We start from the raw sequence: 9,712 nt of genomic DNA, 5'->3' as shown, positions 1-9,712 counted from the left end.
CCTGATGCATAATAATTATCGGCCTGTTTCGCTGCTGCCATTTTTGGGTAAGGTGATCGAGAGGGCGGTTGCGATCCAGCTCCAATCAATCCTGGATGAAACGGATTATCTAGACCTATTTCAAACTGGCTTTCGGGCGGGTTACGGGGTTGAGACGGCCATGGTCGCCTTGGTCGATGATCTCCGTCTGGGCATCGACAGGGGAAGCGTGTCCCTGTTGGTGCTCTTGGACATCTCAGCGGCTTTTGATACCATTGACCATGGTATCCTTCTGGAGCTCCTAGTGGAGGTGGGAATCAGGGGCACTGCACTCCAGTGGTTCCGGTCCTACCTCTCTGGGAGGCTCCAGATGGTGCAGCTGGGAGACGTGTGCTCCGACAAGAGACCCCTAACGTCTGGGGTCCCTCAAGGAGCCATTCTGTCTCCCATGCTTTTCAACATTTACATGAAACCGCTGGGAGAGATCATCCGGAGACATGGGGTGCGGGGTTATCAGTACGCTGATGACACCCAAATAATTTTCTCTATGTCTCCGACTGATGCAGTGACTGGGGATGGCATCTCTCCTCTCGTGGCCTGTCTGGAGTCGGTAATGGGCTGGATGAGGGAAAACAGACTCAGCCTGAATCCAGAGAAAACGGAAGTACTTGTGATAGGTTCTCCTGGCCCAGGGACGGCGGTGGTTCCACCTGTTCTGAATGGGATCACGCTTCCTGTGAGGGACTCTGTACGCAGTCTGGGGGTGCTCCTTGACTCGTCGCTCCACCTTACATCTCAGGTGGATGCGACGGTCAGGAGCACCTGTTATCAGCTTCGGCGGATACGCCAGCTGCGTCCCTACCTGAGCCGGGGGGACCTAGAAACAGTGGTACATGCTCTGGTAACCTCTTGGTTGGATTTCTGCAATGCGCTCTACATGGGGCAACCCTTGTACCAAACCCGGAAGCTGCAATTAGTGCAGAATATGGCAGCAAGGCTGGTCACTAATACATCTAGGACCAGTCATATAACACCGGTCTTAAAAGACCTACATTGGCTGCCTATCCGCTTCCGGGCGCAATACAAGGTGTTGGTTATGACCTATAAAGCCCTAAATGGCTTGGGCCCAGAGTACTTGAAGGTACTCAGTCTCCGTACAATCCGCCCCGCACACTCAGATCCAGCAGGCAGCAGTTGCTAAGAGTTCCAGAGGCTAGATTGGTTAACACCACCAGAAGGGCCTTTTCGACCTCGGCCCCCATCCTCTGGAACGCGCTGCCTATTGAGCTCCGTTCAGCAACCTCCCTGGCCCAATTTAAGAAGGAGCTAAAGACGCTTCTCTTTAGGCAGGCTTATCCCTAAGTCTTGCCTTGAGAGTCCTTCCCCCCCTTTTTTGTCAGTGTCCTCCGTTAGTTCCCTTCTGTTAGTTTCCCTGTTAGCCATCTGTGAGCCATCCGGGATCTGGCACAGATTCTTTTATTGTATTCATGGTTTTTAATGATGTTGCTAATTGATGTTGTTTTAAATTGTATTGAGTACTGTTGTGAACTGCCCTGATGTTTCGAAGGGCGGTATACAAATAAAGTTTATTTATTTATTATTTATTTATAAGCCTAGGGGACTCCAACACCAGCTCCGAGACCAGCTGTGTCAGCTCGGCCAGGGAGTCTGTTAGGTTACGGGGTGGACGATAAACCAACAGAATCCCCGTACTGTCCTTGGCTTTCAGAGTCAGGTAGATGCACTCGATGTGCCTCAGTTTCGGTACCGAGTTCCCAGTCAAGGTGATGTGACTTTTATGGACCACTGCCACTCCTCCCCCTCGCCCACATTCCTTAACCCACATTCAGAGTCAGGGGCTTTCCCAGCAGATAAGGATCACCAATTAGCAGACATTAATCCTCGTTTGCATTAGCCTCCCAGCCCAGGCCTATCATCAGCACAGAACAAGACACATGCAAATCACTCCTGCATTCCCAGGCTCACACAAGATATATACACCCAATTTTTCCAGGCAAAGCATTCTCTGAAGATGCCAGCCACAGATGGTGGAGAAACGTCAGGAAGAAAATCTTCTAGAACATGGCCACAAAGCCCAAAACCCCCACAAAAACCCATGGATGCCGGCCATGAAAGCCTTCAACTTCACATAGAATCATAGAGTTGGAAGAGACCACAAGGGCCATGCAGGAAATCACAATCAAAGCATCCCTGACATCCAGCCTCTGTTTAAAGACCTCCAAGCAAGGAGACTCCATTACACTCCAAGGAAGGAGTGTGTTCCACTGTTGGACAGCCCTTACTGTCAGGAAAATGCTCCTAATGTTGAGGTGGAATCTATTTTCCTGGAGCTTACATCCATTGTTCCAGGTCCTGTTCTCTGCAGCAGCAGAAAAGAAGCTTGCTCCCTCCTCAATATGACATCCCTTCAAATACTTAAACAGGGCTTTCATATACAGGGTGCTGTATAATAAGAAACCTTTTCTATTAAGTACAATACAAAAGCTCTTTAAACCACATTACAGAAATACCTGTCTGTACTTCAGGAAACTGTGCCATAGATCCCAAAGAAGAATCACATGGCCCTCCAAATAACCATGAACTGAAATGCTACTCAGCCCTAGCCAGCATAGGCAACGGTGAAGCATATTGGGAGTTGCAATTCAGCAACATCCTGAGATCAACACAATGCCCAACTCTACCATACATCATGGATCTCCACAGAGATGCTCTTCACCAACCATGTGGACCTTAAAGGCAGATTGGTACAGAGAGAAAGGGCAGACAAAATGTAGCCTGTTTGTTGACAAACAAATCCCATCCACGATCTAGATAGCATTGTTACTGGAGAGGAATGCTAATATTTTCAGTCCAAAACCATTCAGAAATGTTCAGAAGGTACATAAGACAAAAGTAAGGACATAAGGAATTGCATGGTTGGAATCAGTCTAATGGAATATTCCGTGCAAAATACTCCATTGAAGGGGACAAGTCTTAACTTCTAGCAAACATCACAGGTTGGTTCTGTAATAAGTGGAAAGAATGGGATTAGGTGCTGTCTTCATTTTTTGTTAGACCTTCTTTCGTGTTCAGGTCAGGCCTGAGTAAAATAATGTAGCACTTTGGGAGGAAGATGCATCCCAGGAGCCCAGCGCTGGAGGCCAAGATGGAGAAGACCTGGACGCCCACCATGTACTTTCCCTTGGTCCCAATGTAGGTGGGCACAAAGGAGACCCAGTCACTCCAGCATGCTGAAGGTGATCAGCTTGGCTTTGTTGAAGGCCCCAGGCAGCTTCCTAGCCAGGAAAGCCACAGTGAAGCAGAAGGCAGCCAGGAAGCCCAGGTAGCCAAGGGAAAGGTAGAACATTGCCACCGACCCTTGATTGCACTTCAGGAGGATCTCTCCAGGCTGGGAGTTTAAGTCAGAGTCAGGGAAGGGGAGAGAGATGCTGAGCCAGATAGTGCAGATGACAGCTTGGATGGAAGAACAGGCTCCGCTCAGCCCCGTCCCTGGAGTCTTTCAGGAAAAATCTAAAGACTCACCTCTTTCGTCACGCTTTCCCCCATGTTCCCTAATTCCATTCTTCTCCCCTTGTGTTGCTGTATTATATTGGATGTAATTGGTGTTTTGGTGTTTAACTGTTTTTAACTGTGATTGAATGATGGATATTTTTATTGCTGTACTGTATTGTTTAATGTGGGGGGGATTTCTTTTTATTGGATTTGTAGTTTCGGTATGTTTTTATTACTGTTGTAAACAGCTGTGATCATGGGAATAGCGGTATACAAATAAAGATTCATTCATTCATTCATTCATTCATTCATTCATAAAACAATGCTGTTGGCCAGAGTCTTTCCTAGCCATCTCCTTGCCCTGCTCCCAGGCTTAGTGGCCAGGAAGGCCAGCACCACAGTGATGGTTTTAGCCAACACAGATGAGATTGCGATGGAGAAGATGATGCTGAAGCCTGTTTGTTGGAGGAGGCAAGTAATGTTGCTTGGTTTTCCAATGAAGAGGAATGAAGACAAGAAGGAAAGAAGGAGGGAGACAAGGAGAATGTAGGAGAGATTCCGGTTGTTGGCTTTGACCAGCAGAGTTTCTCGGAATTTAATGAAAACCCCCAACACAAAGAGGTTTATTGAGGAGAAGAAGAGGACAAAGGAAACCAGGATGTTCCCTAGAGGTTCTGTGTAGGACAGGAAAGTTATGTCTTTGGGGATGCAGTGATCATGGTCCTTGTTTGGATGCTGGTCTTCTAGACATTTGGGGCATTAATCTGCATCTGTAATGAAAGAGATTTCCACATAAGTAATGTATCTTTCGTGGTGTCTCATGGGCTAGACTACTTCGGATGCCATTGATAGCATCCTGGATCTGGTGCTGCCCTGATCTCTCTGCATTACCCTCCAGAATGATGTTGGGCATGTTGTAGCTCATGTGCTGCGCCCATAACCCTTGTTGGGACCTATGGAAATGACGTGCAGTGTCCACCACGACCACCTGCAGAGTTCAACCACGTCAACCGGACGCCAAGAAGAAGGAATCTGTGAAGATGTCTTCAACTAATAATGACTCTTACAAGTCTTCACTCTAAACGAGGGCTTTAATCTTCCTTTGCAGAATTTACAACATTGATATACACCGTGTATTGGACATCTGTCTCTAATACACACTATTTACACCAACCAACAATAACAACACAACCTATGAGGCAGCCACGTTAACACACAACCATCTCACTGCCTCTCAGTAACAAACACAGCCTACTCTCAGGCACCAATTGTCTCTCAGTAACAGACACAGCCCACTCCGAGGCACCAACTGTCTCTCTCTCCCTCAATGACAGTTGAGAACTGATAGTTGACAGTTGCATCAACATTCCGATGATGGAACTGTTTGAATGCTGACACATTAGCTGCCTCTGGAGCTGTAAATTATCTGCACAACAGCTCCCCCTAGTGGCCACACCAATGTCATTTCCTGACAGGGCAGCTGTTCACATGCATCCTTTGCTGTGGCACCTGGCACTGTGGCTGCGGGTGAGAGTTGCTTCCTTCTGTGGTCAGAATGAAGTGGTGAGCCTCGGTCACATGGCCGGGTACCTCATTCTGACCTCAAGAACAGTGACTCTGGCCAGTGGTTGAAGAACCAGCACTGCGAGAAGGCTTTCATACAGCCACCCAGCAAAAGAACGGAGGTCTCCGGATCTTCTAGGAAGATCTGGAGCAATTGGTGAGGTTTTTTTGGTCCACTGTTGTTGTTGATGATCATAATAATAATAATAAGTTTTATTTATATTGTCCTGCCTCTCCTGACGGATCGAAGCGAGATTACAGTTAAATTATGCAATCAACAATAATTCCAATAACAATTATTTAAAATCACAATATAAACCATATGCTATCTAAAAACAGTTAATACAATATAAAATCTGATTGACAACCTGAGGTAGACTCCTGATCGGGAGGTAGTATATTTCTGAGGTCTATAAAAGATCAGGGGGGTATGCTTGCTGGAAGAGGTAAGTTTTCAACGCCTTTTTGAAGGCATCCAGGGTAGAACTCTTCTGGAAGATTATTCCAAAGCGTTGGGGCCATAGCTGAGAATGCTCTTTGGTGAGCAGATGTTAACCTCACCTTGGGATGCTCAAGCAAGTTCTTCCCAGATGTCCTGAGGGTGCGGGGCGGATTATGTCGGGAGAGGCATTCCCTCAAGTAACTCGGGCCCAAGCCATGTAGTGCTTTAAAGGTAATAACCAACACTTTGTATTGGGCCCGGAAGCTAATTGGCAGCCAGTGTAAAGATTTTGGTACAGGTATTATGTGGTCTGACCTTGAGGTTCCAGTGACCACTCTGGTTGCTGCATTTTGAACTAGTTGGAGCTTCTGAACTTGGTACAAAGGTAGCCCCATGTAGAGCGCATTGCAGAAATCTAAGCGAGAGGTTACCAGTGCGTGTACTACAGTTTCAAGGTACTTTTGGTCCAGACAGGGATGCAGTTGGCATATAAGCCGAAGCTGGTACCAAGCACTCCTGGCCATCTCATCTACTTGAAATGATAACTGTGGGGATGAGTCCAGGAGTACTCCCAAACTGCGAAGTTTGTTGTTGTTACCTGCCCTCACATTGGCCCTGATTCATTCATTATGGATGGGAGAGCCAAGTTAAGACAAGTTCTTGTTGTCAATCTTCCTTCTGTTGTCACCTATCTTCCTGGGAGGAGAAGGTCCCTTCTGCACACAAAGCACAACCATAGCAGGCAACCGGTTTTCCTTCTTGAACCACCTTGGTGTATCCAGGCCGACAACTTTCAACACACTTTGATGTGAGCAGAGTCTACACAGAAAGACAAGGAGCATCAAGCAAAGGGCATGAGAAGTAAACTATCTATAGAAGGTGTTCCAGTTGGACTTCTAATCCCAGGATGGGCCAGTTTAATTTCAGAGTGACTTATTACATCTTGGATGAAGGATACAATGGAAGGGGGACTGAGGTGATGAGAGTTACTTTTATAATTCATAAACCATTAACTATATTTTTCCAGTGGTTTAGTGAATGAATTAAGCACATGCTACTCTCATTTATGACTACATGTTCCTTTCTCTGGAAGAGGTCTCCAGCATTTGGCGCCCCATCCAATCTTTCCACCCTCATAGTTTTCAAGCCCTGCTTGGATGCTTACTCTGCTCCTGTTTTCCTACAGGAGGCCATGATTGGAACCTTGATCTCCAGCATCCTCTCCAATGCTGAAACCACTACGTCATGTGTGCTCTCCATACTGACCATTTTGCAACCCAAATTGTGGGATTATATAGCACTGATTGCTGTCTAAAAGAAGGCATATCTCTTCTTCCATGTTCCTCAATGCTTGACCCACCTGATTGAGCCACTTAGGCCAGACAATGGCATCCTGGTCAATGGTGAGCATGTAGTCTGCAGATCCCTGCCTTTTGAAATGTCCAAATGTTGCTGCAAGGACGGACCCATTGGTAAGCCACAGCCAATTCGCAAGGGCCAAGTTGACTGCCAATTCTCCATTCTCATCCAAATACACTCCATCTTTCCTGGACATATTGTGAAACTGGGGCTTTCTTAAGAAATGGTGAAGCTAGAAGGACAAGAAAAGAATTCAAAGGTATAGCTGTGTTAGAGCAGACTCAGTATGTAGAGAGATCTTGTAGCACCGTTGAGTCTAACTGAAAAAAAGATGTTGGCAGCAAGAGCTTTCATAGACTTGGTCCAAATACACCTGAGGAAGCAGACTTAAGTCTATGAAAGTTCTTTGATGTGTTATGTTTACAAGAAATAAAGATGAAGGATGGAGATATAAAATATTTACGTAACAATGCAATTGGTAATCTTTTCTGTGCTACAATAAATAAAAGGAAGAGAGGCGTAGCCATATTTGTGAACAAAAAGTATGAAGCAAAATTGATTGGGAAAGATAATGATGGCAGATGGATATGTGTAGAAATTATAATAGATAATATTAGTTATCTGGTATGTGACGTGTATGGACCACTGGAAAAGAAACAGCAATTCTATAAAAAATTAAATGAGAATATAAGGGAATTTGTAAAGGACAACTTGATTCTAATGGGAGACTTTAATGGGGTTTTAAACCCAACTAAGGATAGGAAATCTCAAAAGAAAAAAACACCAAAATTTTTGGGAAAGCTCCCTAGGAGCTTCTTTGAATTAATAGAGGAATTTAATTTGACGGATATGTGGACTCACCAAAATGAGGACAGGGAAGGATACACATTCTACTCAGAGGTCCATAAATCATACTCCAGAATAGATTTAATGATGGTGTCTAAACAAATAGTAATTAAGAGTAAAAAAATGGAGATTTGGCCGAGGCTGCTCTCGGATCACAACATGATTGAGTTAGAATTAAATATATACAGAACTCTTAATAAAGGTTGGAGGTTGAATGAGGACATTCTAGAGGATGAAGCCTTTGTTACTAAGATTAGGAAGGAATTAAAGGTTTTTTTTGAAGAAAATAGTGGAAAAGGAAATAAAATCAAGATGGTCTGGGATGCAAGTAAAGCATTTACAAGGGGTCTATTTATACAAAGGTTAGCGCAAATTAGAAGAGAGGATAGACAAAAGGAAGAGTGGATTAGGACAGAACTCAGGAAAAAAGAGCAGGAACAACAGGTAAAGAACAGCAAAAACTTGGAAAACGAAATAAGACTATTAAAGGGACAGCTTGAGGGGAAAATAATGAAAGAAGTAGCAGCAAATCTTGAAAGATTGAAACAGGACCATTTTGAAAGCGCAAATAAAATTAGTAAATGGATGGCAAACAGGTTAAGAAAAGAGAAAACAAAAAAGATTATAACTAAAATTAAACAAAACGATAGGGTAATCACGGACGCTAATAAAATAAAAAGCTCTTTTGTGACTTATTTTGAAAACCTATTTGAGGAAAAAGGAAATTTAATCGGAGGGGAGCAAATGGCGAAATTACTAGATCGTAATGAAATGAAATTAAAGCCGGAGCAAAAAGAAAAACTGAATATGGAAATAACATTGGAAGAGATTGGGGAAGCTATAGGAAGGCTTAAAAATGCTAAAGCCCCTGGAGTGGATGGCCTGACGGCAAAATATTATAACATCTTTGAAAATGAATTACAGACCCCCCTGAAAGAAGTATTCAATCGAGTTTCGGAGGATGGTAAGCCTGACTCTTGGGGGAAGACAATGATTTCTTTGATCCCAAAGGAGGGCAAGGATGCGTTACTATTAAACAATTACAGACCAATCTCTTTAATGAATAACGATTATAAAATATTCGCAGCCATTATGGCAAACAGACTAAAAAAAGTTCTGAATGAAATAATCAAGAAAGATCAAAATGGCTTTTTGCCGGGAATAAAAATCAAAAATAATATAAGGAATATAATAAATGTTTTAGATTATTATAACACCCATAATGAGAAAAAGGCGGCGCTTTTTTTTTTGGACGCCGAAAAAGCGTTTGACAGCGTTAGCTGGGACTTTATGTTTAATTTGATTAAACGGATGGATATGGGGAATACTTTTGTTAAAAACGTGGAAGAAATATATAAAAACCAGACCGCACAGTTAATAATTAATGGCGAACGGACAAGGGAATTTAATATAAAAGGGGAACAAGGCAGGGTTGCCCACTATCCCCATTATTATTTATAATAATACTGGAATTCCTATTAAATAATATTAGAGAAAATCCGAAAATAAAAGGTATAAGAATAAAAGGTGAAGAGCTGAAAGTCCAAGCTTACGCGGACGATTTAGTTTTAATACTAGAAAATCCAACAGAAAACATCGAATTAAATCTATTTGGAAAATTATCAGGTTTCAAAATAAACAAAGGAAAATCAATAATTATAACTAAGAATATGAGCAATGATGAAAAAGAAGTACTAAGAGGGAAAACAGGTTGTGAAATACAGTATAAAGTTGAGCATTTAGGAATAACTATTTCAAATAATAATATGAATTTATTTGACAATAATTATAAGCCAACCTGGAACAATATAAAGAAAGATTTGGAAAGATGGACAAAACTGAACCTATCCATATTGGGTAGAATAAATGCAATAAAAATGTCCGTTTTACCTAAATTAATATTCCTCTTTTCAAGCTTACCGATTATTATTAATAATAAAATAATAGAACAATGGAATAAGGAAATTAAAAAGTTTATATGGAAAGGTGGGAAAGCCAGGATTAAGTGGA

At 43.0% G+C, this 9,712-nt stretch overlaps 1 protein-coding gene across 1 annotated transcript in view; it reads right to left on the bottom strand.

Moving 5' to 3' along the window:
• Window positions 1-3,217: 3,217 nt before the first annotated feature.
• The window catches only part of LOC149320284 (vomeronasal type-2 receptor 26-like), a 34,301-nt gene continuing 27,806 nt past the window's right edge, over window positions 3,218-9,712 (bottom strand). Inside the window, exon 5 of the mRNA XM_089499366.1 lies at window positions 3,218-3,388. Within this exon, the coding sequence (XP_089355492.1) occupies window positions 3,218-3,388 (171 nt within the window). The remainder of the gene's footprint in view (window positions 3,389-9,712) is intronic.

Source organism: Sceloporus occidentalis, unplaced genomic scaffold (genome assembly GCF_023333645.1).
Source record: "Sceloporus occidentalis isolate IW3139 unplaced genomic scaffold, rSceOcc1.0.p SCAF_1, whole genome shotgun sequence".
Lineage (NCBI taxonomy): Eukaryota > Metazoa > Chordata > Lepidosauria > Squamata > Phrynosomatidae > Sceloporus > Sceloporus occidentalis.
The sequence above is the reverse complement of the archived record's forward strand: the minus strand, read 5'-3'. Positions and strand labels throughout refer to the sequence as shown.